We start from the raw sequence: 23201 nt of genomic DNA on the forward strand, positions 1-23201 counted from the left end.
ACTCGAAAATTACTTGACTACAAAATTTGTATGTGCTATTCAGGTACCTGATGGTAAAAGAGACACATAGATTTTGGGACAATAATTAAGGTTTATCAATATCATTAACTTGAACATTTTCACAACTTTTCAGAAACTCCTTCACCAAAACTAGTTTGTAGTATCTTAGGAGTGGAGGAACAGAAATTGTGCATTTCATGGTCATGTCTCAAAAGAGTGGGGCTAAAACTTAGATATGATGCAATCTTTTGAAATTTTCTTCTCTACTCCTAAACATGTAACAGATGAAGTATATCTGTAAGTGGTTATTTTAAGCATGGAGGCCTCCACAAAAAGTTGTAAAATGCATGATGCAAGGTCAGGGATTCAAATTTCAGATCAGGGCCAAGTACTGTAAAAGTGGTTATTTACGCTGGGGTTTAAGTACGCGATTTTCCAAGTTCAACATTACACATGGGGAAAAATACATGGTAACTGAATATTATATATATATTATAGCAAATTAACTATGCGAGTGGGGGTAAAAATAGAAGTATTAGTACATGTCGCACCTTTGTAATGGAGAGATATTACAAGTTCATATTTGACATAATTAAAGGTTGCAAATTATCAGGCAATATGCAGTAGCCTGAGTCAAAGTCATTTATTTAAGGTCACCAGTACAAAAAGTTGAACAAAATTAAGATATAACCTGGTAACAAGTACATGGAGCTGAATTTTGTCTGCTGTAAGATAAAACAATAGAAATAATAAAAAACAATTTATTTTACATAATTTATATACAAGTAATGAGATTGAAGTTGTTGAACTTCATATGAGGTCTCTTCAAAGATTACAATGGTAACACAGTAAGTCCTGCCCTCTCACAACATGAATGGCAGATCCAAGTTTTTCTCTCCATTACCGACATAACAGGATCCATAGAAACGGGTGCCAGGGACATGATAACTGACATATCCTAACCACAACAGACTCCTGAGGGTGACCAATCCACTACCTCGCTCAAACTGTAGACTCCAGGAACCTGGGTAGACAAAGTACATTGTAAGTGACAAAACAGATGACACAGAATTTTAGACAACATTACTAATGTCTGTTTACCAGTAACAATAATTTTGATTTCATATTCTCTTTTCCATCCTCAAATAATGACGTTTTTAATGATGATTACAGTGATGCTGAACAAAAATACCTTATTAATTAAATCTATATGTACAGCAAAACAATATTGAATGACCACATCAAATTTACTATAGCTATATAATAGTTTTGTGCGTGCTGCTGGAGGGAGGAAGGATTCATTGTACTTCACTCAATCTCTATACACATATTATTGTAATTGTTTTTCTATACACATATTATTGTAATTGTTTTGTGCGTGTTTGTCACTGACCTTTGGGAATGTCTTCCTCCAGTGTGTCCAAGAAATCAATGGCCTTGTCAAGGTTTGCCTTCTGTAACAGGGACTTCTCCTGGAGATTGATGGGTTCACGGAAGTGCATGTAGGAGCACAGTTTGGCTGCTTCAGAAACTGACAAACCTAAAATTGTGTTTTAAAACTCCAAAAATCAGTTATCCTAGGTCAAATGAAAACTAGAATCTCATTTCCTGATTATTTTGAACAAAATACACACTGATATTCTGATTATGTTTAACAGTGTACATGCCAATATTCTGATTATGTTTAAACAGTGTACATGCTAATATCTAGGCCCAGTTGCACAATTGTTAGTTAAGTTTAACTGACAGTTAACATCTAGTTAATGTTATGTAAATGAAGAGTTAATGGCAAGTTAAGTGGAATTACCTTCGAAACTTCTGTTTGCAATTACTTTTCCTTCTGGAGTTTTGATGAAGGCTGCCCTTGGTACAATTTTCACATCTTCGTCAATTTCAGCAATAACTGAAGACAGTCTGTCTTCCTCCTTGATTGTTATCTGCAATAAGTTTCAAGTCCAAAATTTATTGATCCAATTGATTGAAATGAAAATTAGTGGTCAGAAACTACAGTATCTCATGTTTTGCACAATGATTAATTATGCTTGCTGAACCATACCTATTTAAGCAATAAATAATTAGCACCAACATAAGGTGTCTTTTTTTAATATTTGGATACAATACATACATTAAGACCTGAATGTGTAGTGATACAAATATAACCAGGGACCAAATCTCCTATACTTATGATAAATATTTTGTGCAGTATTCATATAATATGGTGAAACCAACAAGCCCCTTGTGATATAATAAAATTTGTAAACATCTACTAAACACTCCCAAAAATGTTTGTTTAAATGTTCCCAAATCCTCCAAATCATATACCGTATTGTCAACACGTTCTGTTAATTCTCCAGTTGAAGTCGAAAATCGCATTTTTGTTTTCTACAAAAATTTATTTAACTAATGTGATGGATTGGCATCCTTAAACTCTCAAATAATGAAGTTTTCTTGAAGCATGAAAATAACATCAACAAATACTGGACATGCATGTTTTATAATCCTTAGGTTTTGATGTTAAGTAGTTGCTTCAGAGCCAGAATAATTTTATAGATACTCACCGTTTCCTCTTCCACATTTTCCTCTCCTTCCTCTGCCTTCTTCAGTTCTATATGCTCAAATTCGTAGGATGGATCCCCAGTGAATCTCCCCTTGGCTAGCTTACTTTGTTCTTTCATAGCTTTAGTTGCTGGTGGTAAAAGACCCCAATGTACACAATCTTTGCTGCAGAAAAAAAATACAGCATACATAATTTCAAACAAGCTATCGACAATATTACTTCAATATGAATAATTCATTTTTTTGGAAATAACAGATTTTAGATATGTTGTAAGAATGGGGAAAAAATTTAACTATGTCGTTTGGTCCATTAATCCCATTGCTAATGCCAACATTATCAATTCTAAAACACGGAGAACTAAAATGAATACAAAGAAAATAATACAAAAGTAGACTTAATGAATAAAAATCAGACATCTTACCTGTAGAAAGTTTTCCTCTCTTCGATTTCATCCCTCCCTACACCTTGTGCAATGAAGTAATCATCTTTTACACCAAGAATTTTACCCCAGAAGTAAACTCTGTTGAATTTGCCAGAATTCTTCAAAATAACAAGGGAAGTCTGGAGAGCAGCTTTTTGTTCCGGGCTTAGAATAATTCCGCTGCTCCCGACGTAGTCAATATTCAAATGAAGACCTTCTGAATCCATTTTTACTGTTAATTGCTTACTGCAATGGAGAAACCTCGGGTGAAGAAAGTAAACGGCAAAACTTGTCTGTTGTCAATGTCGGTGTTGCCAAGGTGAAGTAAACATTGCGCATGCTTAAATTATTCTTGGTCTTTGAAATGTTTTCTTTTTTATTTATTAGTTTGAGCAGAACTATTTCGTAACAGAAACAAGGTTTTGCTTTTGTGTAGTCATTATAAAAGTAGAATTTGGATCGAAATACAAATACAAATGAAGTAAACGCAGGTATCTGCTAAATCCTTGATCATACAGATTTATAATCTTCAAACTAGGTTTATGAACAACTTGGTATACAAATTTAGGTCCTTCAGGGAGGGAGAGATCCGTTTTGATTTTCTATAACGGTTATGACGGTAAAAAGAATGTACATCGGTTGACAGTCGGCAAATTTATGGAGAGCGAAAGCGTGATTCTATTGGGTGTCCCGTGCACACATTTAATTACAGATTTAAACACATGTGTAGATGTAAACCAAAAGCACAACAGATGTAAACATACTATCTATGATCAGCAGATAGATGTCAATTGGGACAAAAGAATCGCCGACAATCCGAAGATCTTTAATGGTACGAAATTCCGCTTGTCATCTGCCTCATTTTCTGGTGATACTCTAACTTTGAACTTGGGGCTAACATGTTACAAGGATTTTCTAGGAACTAACTGGTCAGAGAATTCCAAATCTCTGGCCCAAGAGGGTGTCCGAGATTTCAATGACAGCCAAGCGTATATGGCCGATCCTCTAGGTGTCGGTACTATTGTTCTGACAACTGATGATAAAGTTATTTTCCTGAAAAGGAGTGAGCATTGTGCTGAGGCCCCAGGGTTGTGGGATGTTCCCGGTGGTCATCCAGAGCCACAGGTAAATATAAAATCACCTTCTTATACAACCCCTAGTCACAGGTAAATCAACCACCTTGTATAACCCTGAGTCACAGGTAAATACCTGGTACAATCCAAAACCACAGGTGAGTAAATCTCCTTGTACAACTTTGAGCCACAGATAACAAACACCAAGACACGTGTAGATAAACCACCTTGTATACAACCCCAAGACACATGTAGATAAACCACTTTGTATACAACCCCAAGACACGTGTAGATAAACCACCTTGTATACAACCCCAAGACACGTGTAGATAAACCACCTTGTATACAACCCCAAGACACGTGTAGATAAACCACCTTGTATACAACCCCAAGACACGTGTAGATAAACCACCTTGTATACAAACTCAAGTTACCAGGGGTAGGCAAACCACCATGTGAAAACAAGCAACCAGTAAATAAACCACCTTCTTATGCAACAAGTTGCAGATGAATAATTGCCTTGTACATAGGTAAATAAATTGCCTTGTAAAATTGTTGACCTGAGCCACAGGTAAATAATGCACTTTGTATAAACTCGAGTCACAGGTAGATAACCACCCTCTTGTTAAACCCCAAGTCAAAGGTAAATATATTACCTTGTACAATCGTGAGGCACAGATTAAAAAAAAAAAACAGTACAACCCTGATCCATAGGGGGATAAACCACCTTGTACAAACCCAGAGCCACAGATTCAATTTAGGGCCACAGGTCAATAAACTACTTTCTTGACTCGTACAACCCAGACCCTCCGATAAATAAACACTTCGAAATTTTTATACCATCATTTCCTCTTCTCACCACAAATTACATCAAATGTTTCATCTAATGACAAGTATATATTTTATTATTAGGAAATTGTTGGGAAAATTCCTTTGGATGAAATACAATTTTCTGACCTAAGTGAGGAGAACGTCGTTAGAGAGATTTATGATTCCATCCTGAAAGAAGTTGTTGATGAAGTTAATGTTCCCATGACTTCACTCTCACAGCCAAACATCATTGGTGTGGCTCAGAATCTCTCTGCAGCAAAACGTCCAAGTGCAGAATTCATCATAAGGTATGTTCTGATGTTGTAAACCTCCTCAAAAGCACTCAATGTACCTTACCACATTGTTTAATATGCAATTCTCTACTCTGTATACCCATTTTATTCAGCTGCAGTTTAACCTCCTCAGAAGTGAGGGACCTATATACAAAAGGCACCCAAGAGGATGCCTACGAGTCAACAAGCATCCAGTTTGTTGCCAAGGAAACGGTTCTAAATTTGACTCGGGACCACGAAGTCTGGGACACCCTGGCACCATCTGCCAAAGGTTGTGTCATGTTGTACAAACTATTCAACGACAGATGAAACTTCCATCCAAAGGTTGTGTCATGTTGTACAAACTATTCAACAACAGATGAAACTATTCATTATGCATCCTCAATTCAGTTGTCTTGCACAGTAATTGTTGTGTGATGTATAGAAGTACATGTATAAAGCAAGAGACTTATCATAATTTTAGAAACAATGTCCAAACTGGTAATAAACAAATTGAAGTTAAAATTGCGGAAGATCCTCACGAGTACATGTAGATACCACATGGCAATAATGGCATTCAATAGGGTCAGGATCTAAAGTTAACTTGAAAAAATAAACAGATCACCAACACATCATGAAGATGCACAGGTAAATTTATTTGCACGACTGGTCCAAACCATGGTGTGGTCATCAATAGAAAAATCGTGTGGTCATCATTAGAAAAATTGTGCATGAAATTTATCTACTGAAGAAAAAATGCAATGTTGCCAGAAACAATGTAAGAATGTGGAAGATTTATTTGATTAACTGAATAGTCCATAAATTCCATGAATTGTTACTTTTCCGTTTTGTACTCCTGGTGGAAGTTCATCTAAGCAGATTGCTCCCATAGATATATTGAAGGCTGATTGTATAGGATCATATAGATCTGACTTGTTGGCTTTGGAAAGTTGGTGTTTTCTTAGATTGTTGTTGGCTTTCAAAGAAAGGGCTCCATTTTTGCAGTTTTTTGACAATTTTCCTGGGGTTGAAACAAATGAAAATAAGTTTCAGTAAATTGTGTTTCTAGGTGGTCCTTCTATATATATGACATTTAGCTACAGCTTTTCAGCAGTATGATTTATTACAGATGTTGCAGTATTGGGTTATTATAGAGTCAGTAAAGTGTAAAATGCCTTTTCAGATTGTTCAAATCTTTGAACTTTTAAAAATGTGTATTAAGGCTTCTTCTGATCTAAGACATTGATTTATGTTGTTTGTAGTTTTCACGAGAGGCGATATCGAAACATCCTGTAATGTGTGTGATAGTGACGTGTTGATTACCACAATTTAAGTATCAAAATAATTGTTTGATTAATTCACATATTGGTTTAATGACTAATTGCTCTATAAGGTTTTAAATTTCATTTCCACATGATTGTTCAATATTTTAATCATACAATGGCCGTACAAATCATCATCGTCGCAAACTATGGTTTTGAGTCCACACACGCTTCCTTGGTGATGATGGAGAGAATCGACAATGACAAATCATAAGCCCTCTAAACACTACCAAAACTAATATCACAACTGGTCTTAAGAGCTCATTTATTTAAAATGAATGCATTTAATCATATAACAATGATTGGCAATGGCATTTCTCAATATAAATAAATCAAAACATATAATTATCATTCTGTATTTGAGTAAATCTTGTGTATTGTGATAGCATCTGACAATAATAGCTGCCAAGCTTACATATCCCTGGAACTGAAACGCATCAAACTTTTTATATGTCTAGCATTTATACAAAGAGTTGTCATTGGCCATGATGGCTGAGGAATACATGAGAGGTATTAGCAAAGCTGGAATGAAAATAGCAGCTACATAAATCAGTGTGTTGTCTAGGAACATCCACATTTACTATTATATAGAATTACAAATCGTCACTAGAAACACACAGCATTAGAGTTTGGGTGAAGGTCAATCCATACAAGCTGCCACTGCCATGTCTCTCTCTTCTATCAGTTCTTTCTGGGTGATATCCATTTTCTCCCGTGAGAAGTCATCAATCGCCAGGTCTTTGATAATCTCATAGGTGTGGTCAGGTTTGGTACGCACAGGGAAGCTGTAGATCAGGCCCTCTTCGATGCCATAGCAACCATTCGAAAGAACAGCCATAGACACCATGTTACCCTATCATCAAAACAAACAACATCTTACCTGAACATTCAGATCAAAATATACATATTACTCTACCATCAAAACAAACAGCATCTTACCTGAACATTCAGATTAAATTATACATGTTACCCTATCATCAAAACAAACATCTTACCTGAACATTCAGATTAAATTATACATGTTACCCTATCATCAAAACAAACATCTTACCTGAACATTCAGATCAAATCATACACATGTTTATTTTGCGGTCTGTCAGCTTGTATATAAAGTTAAGCTTGTGTTTGCTGTCTGTCAGCTTGAATATAAGGTTTGGCTTGTGTTTGCTGTCTGTCAGCTTGTTTATAAAGTTACGCTTGTGTTTGCTGTCTGTCAGCTTGGATATAAAGTTAAGCTTGTGTTTGCTGTCTGTCAGCTTGAATATAAGGTTAGGCTTGTGTTTGCTTTCTGTCAGCTTGAATATAAAGTTAGGCTTGTGTTTGCTGTCTGTCAGCTTGTATATAAAGTTAAGCTTGTGTTTGCTTTCTGTCAGCTTGAATATAAAGTTAGGCTTGTGTTTGCTGTCTGTCAGCTTGAATATAAAGTTAGGCTTGTGTTTGCTGTCTGTCAGCTTGAATATAAAGTTAGGCTTGTGTTTGCTGTCTGTCAGCTTGAATATAAAGTTAGGGTTGACATTTGTTAATGGGAAAGAGTAATTTGTTTAATCAGCCAAATACACAGAAAATTACCACCTACTACCATTGTTTATATGTCCTCCATAATACAAACAACCAATATATCTATTCCTTACAAACAACCAACACATAAATTCCTTCCAAACAACCAACACATAAATTCCTTACAAACAACCAACACATATATTCCTTATAAACAACCAATACATCTATTCCTTACAAACAACCAATACATCTATTCCTTACAAACAACCAACACATATATTCCTTACAAACAATCAATACATCTATTCCTTACAACCAATACATCTATTCCTTACAAACAAACAACACATATATTCCTTACAAACAATCAATACATCTATTCCTTACAATCAACACATCTCTTCCTTACAAACAATCAACACATATATTCCTTACAAACAATCAATACATCTATTCCTTACAACCAATACATCTATTCCTTACAAACAAACAACACATATATTCCTTACAAACAACCAATACATCTATTCCTTAAAAACAAACAACACATATATTCCTTACAAACAACCAATACATCTATTCCTTACAAACAAACAACACATATATTCCTTACAAACAACCAATACATCTATTCCTTACAAACAACCAATACATCTATTCCTTACAAACAACCAACAGATCTATTCCTTACAAACAACCAATACTGGTACATCTATTCCTTGCTTGGAGAAGGAACAATCACTGTTCATGTTAAATGTCTTAGATTTCACTCCTAACCTCAAGACTACCAGTAAACAATTAACAGATGTGTAAGGTTATGGTCACTATATTTCCCAATTGTCTCTACAACTACATCAACATGAAATTGATAATAGACAATGGAAAAAAAATAATGAAATTGATAGTAGACCATGTGAATACACTTCAACTTGTAAAATACTAAATGTAAGTCCATAGCTTCAATTGGACCCCTAAACATCCATGGAATGAAACCCACTTCCATGAGGGAAAATTTCTGGATCCGCTCATATACATATAACTGCACTTGCTCTAACAGTAGCTCTGACAACATGTTAATGTAATAATGTTATCTGAAGTATCAGTGTAGGTTACCTCAGCTACCCCAAACCACCAGTCATGTACATGGTCCACAATGGCTTTGGCCGCTGACATGGCACTGGACAATTTCCTAGCCTTGATTACAGCTCCCCCTCTCTGCTGAACAGTCTGTGTAAAGTAGAAAATACATGTGAACAAGTGACTGATTTTCTTTAGCTACAATAACTAGGTATGTACTGATTGACGGAGAGGATAAATTCACCAACCCATGGGAATTACAAACTTAATCTAATCCAGTTCCCAGAAATTTAGTGCAAGACATGTTAATATCAGGACAATACAAGTTTAACCATTCCCTGATCACAGAGTAATAAATATTGACACGTGTACCATCATGTTATTTCCCCATCTAACTTCAGTATGAGGGGATGATAATAGTGAAATAGCTTTAATATATCAGTCCATTATACCTTGATGAAGTCGTTCTTGACCCAGTTATCATCCTTGATTGCCTCGCGAGCCTTCACTTCTTCTCCCTTGAGATTGACTACAGCATGGGACAGGTCTGGAAACTGTGTGGAGGAGTGATTTCCCCAAATGACACAGTTACGTACCTTGTTGTTAGCCACACCCAAACGGGCCGCGACCTACAAAATGACATCAATGATCAGGGTACACTCATTTAAATTAAAAATTTTCATTCATTTTTAGCTCACCTGAGCCAAAGGCTTAAGTGAGGTCTTCTGATCAAAATTTGTCCGTTGTCTGTCGTCGTCGTAAACTTTTCACATTTTCAACTTCTTCTCAAGAACCGCTGAGCCAATTTCAACCAAACTTGTCACAAAGCATCCTTGGTTTAAGGGCTTTCAAGTTTGTTCAAATGAAGGGCCATGTCCCTTTCAAAGGGGAGATAATCACAAAAATGCAAAAATAGGGTGGGGTCATTTAAAATCTTCTTAAGAACCACTGGGCCAGAAAAGCTCCTGGCATAATGCAGATTCAAGTTTGTTCAAATCATGGCTCCCGGGGGTTGGATGGGGCCACAATAAGGGATCAAAATTTTACATACAAATATATAGGATAAATCTTTAAAAATCTTCTTCTCAAGAAACACTGAGCCAGAAAAGCTGAGATTTACATGAAAGCTTCCTGACATAGTGCAGATTCAAGTTTGTTCAAATCATGCCCCCCGGGGGTTGGATGGGGCCACAATAGGGGATCAAACTTTTGCATACAAATGTATAGGGAAAATCTTTAAATATGAGCCAAGGTGACTCAGGTGAGCAATGTGGCCCTTGGGCCTCTTGTTTCCTTTTATTCAAACATTCTTAAAAAGATACCTACATATTCAAGTGTCTTTCTGACTGTAACAATTTTCAGCAATGAAAATACCCAATGTCCATGACTACTTAGTCAACAGTACTAATTAGATTTGTCCTAGGTAGACTGGTACATGTATACTCCCAGTTGAGAGAACAATACACAAGTTTTGAGATGCATTCCAGTTATTTCTCTTTAAAAAATTATCGTAAAAAGTAAGACATGAAACAATTTGTTTACATGAGGGAGTGGGGCAAATGTCCATTGCTGCATAAGTGAGTGTGCTCAGTAAGTTTCTCATAAGCAGTTTTATTGCCCGAATTCAATTGATACACAAACTAAGTGACAAGTATTCAAAGATGAATTAAATACATAAAATTCTTTTAATATCTCTTTATTTCATTGCTTGTACATACATATCTAGGATATTACTTGCAAATATGACATTGGTTTAATGTTTTCACTTTAGTAAAATATTTTTTTTAGTATTTTGTATTTCTTATATTTATAAATTTAAACAGAAGCTGCTTTTAATACATTTTATCGTCTTTCTCCATGACTATAGGTCCACACTGTCCCATTAAAAGTACCACTAAATGCATCTCCTACACAGAAGAGCTCTTTATCTTGAAACCAGCATATTATAACTTATGGGGAAAAGATCAAGGTAGTGGATGGTAAAATCTTTGACATTTCATGTATTGTAAATCCAAATAAAAAAGGGAAATGATTTATGATCCAGAGACCATTTTCCTGTACATGTATCAGAATCCAGGGACAATTTTCCTGTACATGTTTCAGAATCCAGTTCACTTGACCTTCCATTCCATAGGGATCATCCTCATCCTCTGACAAGTCTTGGAGTGACATATGTTGACTCCATACAGGAAAACACCCAAGGCATGGAAACTCTTTTTTAAATTCCGATATCAGTATTCATTTCACTTGACCTTTTGACCCCAAAAATGGCAATGGTCATCTTCATCTCATGATGAGTCCACGGGTAGAATATGGTGACTCCATGTGAAAATGGAAATCATCTATATCTGTGTTCAGTTCCTTTGACATTCAACATTTTAACACAATAATCAATAGAGATCACCCTCATCCGTGGTAAGTGTTTGTGTGAAAATCAATGAAGTGGTAAGTGTTTGTGTAAAAATCAATGAAGTGGTAAGTGTTTGTGTGAAAATCAATGAATTGGTAAGTGTGTGAAAATCAATGAAGTGGTAAGTGTTTGTGTGAAAATCAATGAAGATCCCTCATCCATGGTAAGTTTTTGTGTGAAGAAAGATGACTTCAGGTGACAAGGGAAATTACTTGGGCTTAGAAAACAAACCATCTATGACTGGGAGACCTGATTCAGTATACATTTAACTATTATAATTGACCAGTCAGCTAGGGTTCTACAGAATGATTTTCATTGTGGGGGCTATAATCTAGAGTCCTAAAGCAGATCTTGTAAAATCTATAAGCTTGCTTTCTTATGGCTAGTAGAAATTTTATTAGCTTATGCTCTGCACTCATAATCCAATTATCCAATAGTTATTTCCCCTTTATAAAGATCAACTATTCATTAAGATATCATATACCCCTATTTACCTCCCCTTGGTACAGCTTATCTGTACATATCCCTGATTACTCCCCCTTGGTACAGTTTACATATATGTATTCTTAGTTATTCCCCCTCCTTACCTGTGCTTGGGTTACTCCCCCTTGGTACAGTTTACATGTATGTATTCTTAGTTATTCCCCCTCCTTACCTGTGCTTGGGCCCTGTTTTGGTCCAGCCTAGTAAGAGCTGTGAAGTTCTCGGCAGGAATGGAGGGAGCGTATTTCTTGCAGATGAAAGCATTGGTGTTAGCTGGGTTTCCAACCACCACCACCTACAAAATCATCCTCAAACAATTAATACATGACACTACAATTTACAAAGTCAGCCTGATAGAATTATTATAAACCTACAAAATTATCCAGTTGAATCAATACACAACCATCGCAACCTACTAAGTCATTCTGACAGATGAATTATTTTTAAATTCATTAATTAAAACAGTGTTCATTTGAATGGGCAACATGCTTCATTTTTCAATAAAATAGTATACTGTGCTACGTAAAGCATTGTAAATGCATTATTGCTTGATGTTTCTGTTTAGAATTCGTCCTAAAATCATAATTATTACATTATCAAGAATGAATTTAATAGCAAAGTATGTTAAAGAGTTATCTCTCATAATTTGGTGCAGATTATGCTTCTTATTAACTTCTCTACAGCAGTTCATAAGCATAAAAACTTCATAAAATTACAACAAATTACAATTCCTTAACAAACACCTAAAATCACCCTTTTAGAATGAAAACTTACTGCACAAGTGAGCCTAAGATAGACTGCTGTGTAATTGTTTGCATGACTAACATTTTGAAATGTTTCTTTATTAACCAAATTGTAAAGCTGATGAGAATTTCAGTATCTAAGTATACCATAACATGTATTTGTTTAATCCTGTACTAAATTGTTTAATCCTGTACTAAAATGTTCCAAGGAAAAATAATCACCTACGTATAGGGTTAAAGTGTGGGAACCAGATTGTAGACATATGAAGGACTAAGATGGACAAACAATAGAATTGAGGCAAAAATTTCTACCATTTCCCCAGATAAGTTGCCTTCACTGAAATACATGTACATCTGCATGTCACAGACTTCAGCTTACATTTATTCATTCTAAAAGTGGACAACATGTTGCTACACTTTCCATTTTCAATGCCCATGTATAATTTCAGAATGTTTAAGGACAGAGAACCCAATTAGAAATTTCACACTGCTGTGCATAAAGCAGCATCCTTGAATCACTGGCGTACATATGTGCTATGAATTATAAGAAAATCTACACTGTTTTGAAAACTTTACTTTTAAGTAAGTTTATATTCTGGATATTCTTATTTATATTAATTATTATTATATAAATAATTAACGATTTACGATATGCATCGAAAGTGCATTATGTTAAAATAGACAATGCCTGTTTAATTTACAACCACCACGGAAAAAAGTGAAAATTATATTCTCTTTAAAAGAATGCTTCGGTAAAACATCATGAAAATATCACTAAAACTCGTATCAAATCAACAACAACCAAAGAACATTGAGCACAGTTACATGTAGTTGTAAATCCCCAAACGATCATCAACTTCAGGGTCTTTCTATTCCTACAGGTGATTAGCGATATATCTGGATTATTTTTATGACTGTTGATAAACTTTTGATAAATTGAAATATCTCTATTTTTGGCCTAAAAGTACATGTACTTAGTGACTTTATATCAATACAAAACATGCATGCTTTTATTCAGATTATTCAATGTTTTTATTTGTATAGAAAGGTTTCATTTTTTAAATGAGAATTAAAAAAGAATTTGCACATCACACATCCCAAATCCATCATTTCAAGCTGCAATACTGAGCTCTATATCAGGATCCTTGAATTTGTGACAGTTCATATGTATATATTGACACCACCCATGAAATAATTATAGAATGATTCAATACTTATACATAACTGATAAACCTTTTCCAATTCAATATGGATGTTTAGTATAAAGGATAGATATGAAACCACAAGTAAACAAAACTTTATTTTTTCCTGTTTATGGTTAATTTAAACATTTTATCATGTGTAACATAATAGGATCAGGTAACTGGTGCAGCCTATATAAGCCCTCTCTCAATTTTTCTTCTTTAATTAATGTCAATTTTCCATGAAAATTGGTTAAAAAAAAATAATTACCCTTAGACATGCCCCTCCCCCAACTGAAAAATCTAAGCTGATGACCTATTTTTTTCTTATGATTTGTAAGCTTATTATCTTCTAAATGTCATACATGTACTTCAATTGGCATTAAATGTGTATTGTAGAATTTTTTTAATTTAAACTTTAATATTGTGCATGGGAAATTTCCCATCATTTCCTTTGCAATTAAGAATTTTCATAGCCTACTTTTGAAACACCCCCCATGGAAAATCAAAGTCAATATTTAAATCATGTTGATTTTTTCCCCATTGATTTCAACTCATTATTGTATATTTTACATTATATCAAAATTTGAATAAATCTCTGTTGTAGAAACGAATTAGGTCCGTCGTCCTTAAGTCTGGGTCAAAGATTCAATATTTAGATTCAGGGTTCATGAAAATAAGGTTGAGGGAGAGTTGTATACCTTGATGTTTTTCTTGGCCACTTTATCAATGGCCTGACCTTGAGACTTGAAGATCTTAACATTGGCGGCCAGGAGATCCTTTCTTTCCATTCCCTCGCGGCGAGGCATGGCACCCACCAACATTGCAACATCTACGCCCTTAAATGCTTCCATCTCATCACAGGAGGGAATCACCTCTACAAGGTCATATAAACAGGTCAGGGTCATATACGAAATATCTAACATAAATCCTTTTGAAAGCCAAAATTTGTTTTCAAAATTCTTCATTCATTAAGAAACTGGACTATCACACTTTTACACACATATCAGAATTTCACACAATCACTGATATCTATTTGATGTTTGTTTCAATATAATTACTTTAGCCAATGATTAATTGAAAAAAACTTTTGATCATTCATCTCTACAGAAACTTAATGAAACGTACGCTGGAGAAGAGGGAGAGAACAGTCCATCAGCTCCATGACAACACCATTCAGGACCTCCATCATGGGGGCGATATCCAGCAGAACCAAAATAATGGGCTAGAAATGTTTTTATAAAAAATACCAATTCATTCATGCAGCATAAATAACATGTTTCTTAAGTACCAAAAAAATTCTTGTTGCATACTCTTACTGTTAAAGTCTATTCATTCCAATATTTCCAAGTTCGTCTGACAGATATTTATTTGAATCAAGCTTCCACAAAAGCTTAGAAACCAACAACAAAAATAACAAGAGCCCTTACCTGATCTTTTCCGAAGACATCTCCTTTGGCAACAGAGTACAAAAGGGAGTAGGCAATCTGGCCCGCAGCTCCTGTTACCAGCACTTTCAGAGGTTCACCCTGTAAGGAAGTATTAAAGTGTTTCTGACATCAATTCTAAAAATAATGATAATTAACAACAGGTAATAAATTAAGTAGCCAAACCAGCTAGTAAGTTTTTATATTATCTACCCTTTACAAAAAACATTTTTGACAAAATCAATAAAGTATTCTATCCTTCATCCATAAAAGTGACACACTTGTTATGTAGCATGAAAGCCATTCCATAGTGTAAAACCACATGATACCTGATTTCTATAATTTACTGATTCAGATTTTATTTGTAGTGTAAAACCACATGATACCTGATTTCTATAATTTACTGATTCAGATTTTATTTATGCATATTGGGGTTTTTTTCTATAACATATTATGAAAATAAAAAAATTAATTTGTATATGTAATGGTCACATGGGTTAGTGTTAAGGAGCAGTCACACCTTTCCGGATCTCATAAACTGACGTCCTGTCGCTCCTCAGGGCTCCTGCAATCAGTGTATGAAGCATATAAAATGCATAAGAACCGTAGGATTACTGAACAAGTACCAGGCAATTAATGGTCGATTAACGAATATTACCATCTGAGTAACAGGACTCTAAATTAACATATGCCCGTCAGTGAGTTGAGTCTGTGACTGTTTAAAAGTATGGCAGACTGACTGACATTTGTTTTAGTCAGTCCAATGGAACTGGTGAATTTTCTAATACGTCAATTTGGAAAACATACATGTGTGTATATTAGGGCTGCAACGGGTACCCGAAATAACCGAAAACCAGGAGTCGTGTTGTTCGGGTCGGGTTCAGTTCCATTTTTCCATATTTCGGTTCGGGTTTGGTTTTAAAAATAGAATCATTATGTCGTCAAAATCCTCAAAGGTGGCAGTATTTTGATCAATTGTCAAATGATGGTATTGTGGACAAAACTGTAAATAATGACAGTATATGTAAGATATGTCAGACGCATTGAAAATACACCACAGGAGCAACATTGTCAATGACAAAACATTGATAGCATGGATGGAAACGAGTAGAAGTGACAATGCTGTTTCTAGTACCATGGATATGGATTCTAAACCTCAATCCACATCCCCGAGTAATTATTGTGACAAAATACAATAAAGGTTTTTGATTTTAACTGTATATTAGATTTTTAAAATAGTTATATAGACCTGAACCGAAATACCCGAACCTGAAGTATAAAATTTAGAACTGACCCGACCCGAAAATTTTTGGAACCGTGACAGCCCTAGTGTATATGAAATCTTAAACATGCATTGGCATTCCTCTATAGATATTAGACGAACCCAGGGCTTGAAGCTAAGTTTTTGTGTTACCAGTCCAGCCAGACTGATGGGGTAAAATTTCAACCAGTCTGCAGAAAATTTTACCAGTCCAACAGTGTTCCAGAAATAATTAAACATATTTCGTTAATGTTATTGAAATGAAATTCAACTCAATATGCCTCAGACAATATTGTAACACTTAAGTGTGGGATTTATATTTACAAATCAGATTCGTCTGATATCTACATATTGAATTCGAAGCATGCCAAATGTGTGTATAAAATTTCATAAGTATAATTTCCAAAATGATCCTTTAGAAAATTAACCAGTCCCATCGGACTGACTAAAACAAATGTCAGTCAGTCCGCCAGACTTTTAACCAGTCACAGACTGATGGGCACATGTTAATTTCGAGCCCTGCGAACCTGACTAGTATATTATATAAATCTCACATACGTGTTACAATATTGTCTGAGGCATATCTAGTTAAATTTCATTATATCTTCGGTTGACCTGCTGCATGTCTGGTAGTAGTCCGATCGTGACTCATGTCCACCGAACATTAACGGGTGTGAACTGGACAAGTACAGGAAATGAAACGCAAGAGTTCTCATTAAAATGCATAACTCATAGGTACCGTACACTGAGTGGACTCCATAGTCCAGTGGTATCCATTTCAAGTTTTGAACATGCTCAATACTTTCCACAGGATAGACATTAACTTTTTATCTCACTTGCCCTTTGGGCAAGTAAATTCGAAGTTTTACTTGTCCGAATGAAAAACTTTGTTGTCCAAAATATTTTAGACTCTAATAAGCCTGTCAACCAGTAATTCTAATTATCTTAATTATCTCTCTCTGTCAATTGGTGATACAGTATGATCCACTAGAATGGGCATTCGCTATAATCTGACGATTCAGTAAAGAAAACAACAATATAAGGAGTTGGGCTTTACTTTCTAATATTTGATATAATATATTCATCAAGCTTAACACAATTTATAGTATAATACAGTCAAACCTGTATTAAGAAACCGTCCAACGGAGAATGGAAAAAAGGTCACATATGACAGGTGGTCTCTTAATACAGGTTGCCTATTTTCCGCAATTAATTGATAAAATTTCACAAATAATTTGTACAATGGAGAAAATGACTACATGTATTTGGAATTTATCATTAAGAATATCAAGTACGGTTTTAATAGTTGTAAAATAAAATTAATAATACACTGTAGTTAAAAATCTAGAATACAATGTGTTGTATCATAATTTATTATTCATCAATCTGTTTAAGAATAATAGGCATGCATTTCATATTACACATTTACATGAGATTTAAATCTCATTTATGAACTGCATGTCAGTCTATGCGAAAGTTTTTTGGACCACACAGGACATTCGGTCCTGTGTAATCAATGAACACACCGGACCGAACCAAATTTTGTCAGACCAAAAAACCTAATGTAAAAAAGTGAAACACGTGAAAATGCGAAACCAAGGGAATCTTATTTATTATACTAGTAATACTATACCAGGGATCCCTCCCGTATAATACTCTATAGACAGTCCATGCAGTTTTAATCACATTCATTTACGTATTTGGATTTGTGTGCTATTTTTTACTTATAACAAACATTTAAATGACTCCACATCAAAATAGTAAAGCTCAAAACCGGACACTGAGACATCGGACATTCCGATCCTGTGTAAAAAATGATGCGTCGGACCTGAGGCACTGCACATCGGTCAGGTCCGACGGTCCGATGTCTTTCGCATAGACTGCATGTAAATTTTCTAAAATTTATAAACACTTTGTTGTAAAGAGTATTTATGTATAGCCTACTTGTACACTTTAACTAAAAAATGCAAAGCTTGTGGTAAGAAAGCAAATGATGAAGTGTTGTGTCTCCTTTTGTACAATACATGCTGGAAATATATTATTCAATTTGAGAAACATTAAATAAATCACAATATCCATTGTACATGCACAGCAAATCTTTTAAGCTTTGAACTAATGCAGGCAACTTTCTTGAACTCGGACGTGTCAAATACTCGGGACATGCATGTCGAAGTGAGAAGCTAATTCCAGTCATTATTCTGGAAACATCGAGTATCTCATGCTGGAAAACTGCGAATACTCCGTTTAAAATTTCAGTCCTAAGCACAATATTTATCCGATTTATATCGCAATCGGGCAAATTTTTCACATAATGGTATAACAAGTGGTAGATTTTCATTTCCGATCTAGCGTACCTAGCACTTCTTTAGGTCTTAAAGTTTGTCGAAGTTACACCTTCAAATACATCAGCCTTGATTCCCTGATCCGTGATTTTGTTTAAATAAACAACAACTTGGGTTTTATTAATTAACCACACACGACCCTGCATGTTGACAGATTGGGTATAATAATTAATTCATACTAAATAAGATCACCGCCAACCTATGCGTTATAAAACGAAAGTGTTAGGGGCGATAATTCCCAGAATAGTCGTGCGTTATAAAACGAAAGTGTTAGGGGCGATAATTCCCAGAATAGTCGGCTCAACCAAATTCGAAAGTAGTAATCGCGTTGTAATAGAAAAATGTACAGTCGTTAAATAGAGGTAAAATTTCGTGAAAATACACGAAAAGGTTTTAAAAATCATGGTTGTTGGTCGTGTCAGACAGGTGGTCATTTAATACAGGTACAATATATAGAGTAACGTCTTGGGGGGAACTTTTTATAGTCACATACGACAGTGAGTCGCTTAATACAGTGGGTAGCTATGGCAGTTTTGACTGTAATCACATTTCATACTGATAAAATCACGTGCCCCATTGGGCAGGTGTGTATTGAGTTTCACTTGTCCAAACTGGGTTTTCACCAATCCGAGATTCCTCTGACTCTTACCCCCGCTTTTATATTTGACATGTGCGGGGGAGAGTCAGAGCGGACTCTATATTGAAAAGTGGGAATTCAGCGACACCAGCTAGTGTCGCTGCTTTACCTACCTCTTACAACTTTATTTCGCGGACCCATCTTCCAAGACACGAGGATTCAGTTATCGGAAGATTATTCTACAAATACATCATGATTAATACGATGCTATCACCGTTTAAACGATGGAATTTTGTGTTTACATGTGCTGACGTCATGCGCAAAGAAATCAAATGGCGAGGCGGCGACCTAATTCAAGTGATGCTCCATTTGTCGGTGTTAGGGCCGTTTAAACGGCGATAGCATCGTATTAATCATGATGTATATGTAGAATAATCTTCCGATAACTGAATCCTCGCGTCTTGGAAGATGGGTCCGCGAAATAAAGTTGTAAGAGGTAGGTAAAGCAGCGACACCAGCTGGTGTCGCTGAATTCCCACTTTTCAATATGGAGTCCGCTCTGACTCTCCCCCGCAGAAGTCACAAAATAAAAGCGGGGTTAAGAGTCAGAGGAATCTCGGATTAGGTTTTCACTTGCCTCGGGCAATCGGTAATGTCGATACCTGCTTCACCAGACAAGGAACATATTGGCCGAAAGAGAAACGGATAAGAAATACAAGGAAACAGAGACGAACAGATTGACAATTTTGATATCCATTTGACATCCGTTAGCATTATGCGATAAGGTGTGACTGCTGCTTAACATAAAGATTTTGTCTCCCTTACTTGTATTTCATCACCTCAGGCCAGAAAGCAAGTGATAATTTTAAACCCTCAATAGTCTTTATTATCAAAGCAGACAGGTTTTTTTCATTTTGTTTATTTCATAGCAAATGAGTTTGAAATGATTCCACCACAGCATTTCATTATATCTACATTTAACATGAAGGTTTTATGAAATGTGTGTAAAATTTATGCTGTCTCAATGTCTATCTCTCGATAAAAGCAATTATTTTATAACCAATCAATGTAACATAACAACCTATATTTACATTTACATAACCTTTGTAATAATAAGTACAGGGCTGAGGCCGACCCTGATGTATTTTACTGATCAACATATCAAACTGAAGATCGAGGCAATGAATCGAACATTGAATCCGGCTTTTATATTGAACAGTATCGATACTTCGGTGAATTGTTTCAGCCCTAATTATGTATTACAGTCATGAAGAATTTTTTTTTTTTTTAATGCAGACTGATGAACAGATTTTCAAGCTTTCAGCCAGACAAGCCACAATCAAGAGGGCTCATTGGGGCATTTAGTTTAGGTCAATTAAAACATAAATTCCTTTCAATCTTGAATCTGAATGTTTTGTTTTGTAATCTTTAATTAGCCTAGATCCTCGTATCAGTGTAAATCAGCGTTATTTGAAGGTGATAAGATATCCAATGCTTCAGTATGATGTACATTTTTGTATTCATCAAATAATTATAGCGATGTTAGTTACTGTAATCGGTGCGTGAATCTGTAAAACTGATATACGCCAAAGAACATCTTGAGGTCACAAAATGAGAAATGCACGCAGTAACAGGCTGACAGTTTGTTTCCACGCTATCTATATTAACACTAAAATTAACGATGACAGTCATCAATATCATCGTCTAAAGCAATGAAGCGCCTAACCGCTGACTACAACTCGACAGAAGCCGCTACTTACCATAGTCTGTCTTTACCGGTATCCTTTCTTCGTAGCCCACGACAGAGGATGAGAGTTCAAGGTCAGGATTATTTATGAAACCGGTATGATCGTAGTTTGATATTCCGGAATAAAAGAAGGAAAGAAAATTTCACGAATTCATATTTTTTTTCTCTACAGATGTGGGATTTGCAATGTGTGACTTTGGAATAGATCTAATGAAGAAGCCTTTATCTTTATTTTTTTTATTTTTTTTTTATTGTTATCAAGGACTGTTCCGTTCAATGATTCGACCGGGGTAGTTCGATCTGCGTAAACAACTCGAGAAACAAAACGTGACTAAGGACACAAAAGCAATGTCGTATTGCGCATTAACAAAAGGCAGTTTGATCGATGGTATCGTTTTGAAACAACTCATACATACAACAAAGCTGTATTAACATTCTCGGCTCGAACAAAACAACATGTCCCTTCACAGCATGTCGAGCCCAACAACTTGTCGTCCAGTATATAAATGATGATAACATATCTTATCAATATTTATATTGCACGACAATGTTTTAACCGAAGCCCCCACATAATATTTACCCGCGAGTTCCAGGGCAAGGGGATGTAGAGAAATTTCATAACTTTGTATTAGGATACATGGCAGCTGCTTCTACCATAAATTGTGATCAATCATTCAAAAAATTACTCTGTCGAACGCCACTCTGATTCTATGCACAACTGAAGTTGAAATTAAAAAGAAGCTGGAGTTCCTCATTGACAATATCTATGTACTCTTTGGTAATCAGGTCTTTCAACAGTCTGTTGGAATGTCCATGGGCACGCATTGTGCTCCTTTATCAGCAGACATGTTTTGTATTCTTATGAATTATAGATTTATTCAAAGTCTTCTACATAAATATCTTGCTGTACATTGTCTTCAAATTTATATCCCAGTGAACTCGGAATAAAAGACACCACAGCGTCTTCAATATCTATTTATATTCGGATATCTTATTGAACGCAGTGGCGGGTTGGGGGGGGGGGGTCTATGAAATTCAAAATACAGATACCGGTATATACGTACATGTACATATGAAAAACATCCACAAACGATAAGCGCTCGGAACCAACTTTTTGTGGTCATCTCACTATCCAGATTACCAGATTAATTAACCCTTATATTGAACATGAAATTACACAAGACTGCGAATTTTGCCAAATGACATCAACTTCGGTAATAATTGAAAATAATAAAGTAAAATTGTGCAAACAATCGTTGCTCTTTAAAAAGAGGGGTTTTGATTGTTTCTTTGACTCAAATACGGGAAACCATTGCAGCCGATTTGCTTCATAGCCATCAATTTTTACTTTTTCGGGTGTAGAATACATTATATGCCAAATACGTAGTTTGTCGGGGGAAATTGCTTGAACATTAGTAGTATTAGTAGTTCTTGTTCACATAATATGTCCTCTGGCATCTTCCTACACAATCTAATCAAAATTAGATGTTAGATCCGCTCACCAGTAGCGAGTGTGTGAGCGGATCTAACATTTAATTCTAATTAGATTGCTTCCTACACTTCAAAACATAAAACTATTGTAATTTCAGACACTGTACTGACATCTTTGTAGCAGTTTTCAGCTGAGATGTTTGGGGATTATTTGTAGTTCCTTAAATACAATCCAACAACGCTGCCTTCTCTGACTTTGTCGAGGATTTTCGCATTGGTGGGAATGGCTTACTGGTTTAAATGACCTCTATATAACTTGATACACTACGAATTTGCCATATATGACATAGACCTTAGTGAATATTTAAATTATATTTTACATATATATTCAATGCTCGTTGGGAATTTCTACTATTTGAAGAATTAATTCATTTTTGTGGTAATAACAACGAGCTAAAATTGGCCCGTGGTTTACATGAAGATGGTGATATGGAATGCAGTCCTAAAACCCTCTTAAAATGTTTATTCCCTTAATTTGGAACAGTTATAATTTACATCGTATATCTT

General features: G+C 35.4%; 3 protein-coding genes across 4 annotated transcripts; 1 reads left to right on the forward strand and 2 right to left on the reverse strand.

Annotated features, from left to right (window-relative positions):
- Positions 1-745: 745 nt before the first annotated feature.
- LOC125652738 (radial spoke head protein 9 homolog) lies at positions 746-3400 on the reverse strand. Of its 2 annotated transcripts, XM_048882124.1 has the most exons (6): positions 2979-3306; positions 2559-2721; positions 2323-2382; positions 1808-1937; positions 1394-1540; positions 746-1024 (listed from the first exon to the last, which is right to left on the reverse strand). In XM_048882124.1, exons 1-6 carry the CDS (start codon positions 3203-3205, stop codon positions 864-866), a joined length of 888 nt encoding a protein of 295 aa, XP_048738081.1. In that variant the 5' UTR covers positions 3206-3306; the 3' UTR covers positions 746-863. The 2 variants fall into 2 exon arrangements, with proteins under 2 accessions (XP_048738081.1, XP_048738082.1); XM_048882125.2 differs by lacking the exon at positions 2323-2382 and having other exon boundaries at positions 2979-3400.
- Positions 3401-3635: 235 nt separating this feature from the next.
- On the forward strand, positions 3636-7309 carry LOC125652739 (uridine diphosphate glucose pyrophosphatase NUDT22-like). Its single transcript, XM_048882126.2, has 3 exons — positions 3636-4103; positions 4964-5169; positions 5268-7309. The coding sequence occupies exons 1-3, from the start codon at positions 3636-3638 to the stop codon at positions 5461-5463; spliced, it is 870 nt and encodes a 289-aa protein (XP_048738083.1). The 3' UTR covers positions 5464-7309.
- On the reverse strand, positions 6704-21531 carry LOC125652736 (malate dehydrogenase, cytoplasmic-like). The gene is made up of 8 exons (XM_048882123.2): positions 21217-21531; positions 15280-15378; positions 14978-15074; positions 14551-14726; positions 12098-12220; positions 9485-9661; positions 9069-9182; positions 6704-7308 (listed from the first exon to the last, which is right to left on the reverse strand). Exons 1-8 carry the CDS (start codon positions 21217-21219, stop codon positions 7096-7098), a joined length of 1002 nt encoding a protein of 333 aa, XP_048738080.2. The 5' UTR covers positions 21220-21531; the 3' UTR covers positions 6704-7095.
- Positions 21532-23201: the final 1670 nt, after the last annotated feature.

This window comes from Ostrea edulis, chromosome 5, assembly GCF_947568905.1.
Source record: "Ostrea edulis chromosome 5, xbOstEdul1.1, whole genome shotgun sequence".
NCBI classification, from domain to species: Eukaryota; Metazoa; Mollusca; class Bivalvia; order Ostreida; family Ostreidae; genus Ostrea; species Ostrea edulis.

Coding starts and splice junctions, on each gene's coding strand:
- LOC125652739 (XM_048882126.2), top strand. CDS start 3,636: ATGGAGAGCGAAAGCGTGATTCTATTGGGTGTCCCGTGCACACATTTA. Junction 4,104..4,963: donor GTGGTCATCCAGAGCCACAG/GTAAATATAAAA, acceptor TTTTATTATTAG/GAAATTGTTGGGAAAATTCC. Junction 5,170..5,267: donor AGTGCAGAATTCATCATAAG/GTATGTTCTGAT, acceptor CATTTTATTCAG/CTGCAGTTTAACCTCCTCAG.
- LOC125652736 (XM_048882123.2), bottom strand. Junction 9,662..12,097: donor AAAACAGGGCCCAAGCACAG/GTAAGGAGGGGG, acceptor GTCATTTTGTAG/GTCGCGGCCCGTTTGGGTGT. Junction 7,309..9,068: donor GGTGGTTTGGGGTAGCTGAG/GTAACCTACACT, acceptor TTTTGATGATAG/GGTAACATGGTGTCTATGGC.
- LOC125652738 (XM_048882124.1), bottom strand. CDS start 3,205: ATGGATTCAGAAGGTCTTCATTTGAATATTGACTACGTCGGGAGCAGC. Junction 2,383..2,558: donor AAAATGTGGAAGAGGAAACG/GTGAGTATCTAT, acceptor AAATTTTTGTAG/AAAACAAAAATGCGATTTTC. Junction 1,541..1,807: donor TGCAAACAGAAGTTTCGAAG/GTAATTCCACTT, acceptor ACACAATTTTAG/GTTTGTCAGTTTCTGAAGCA.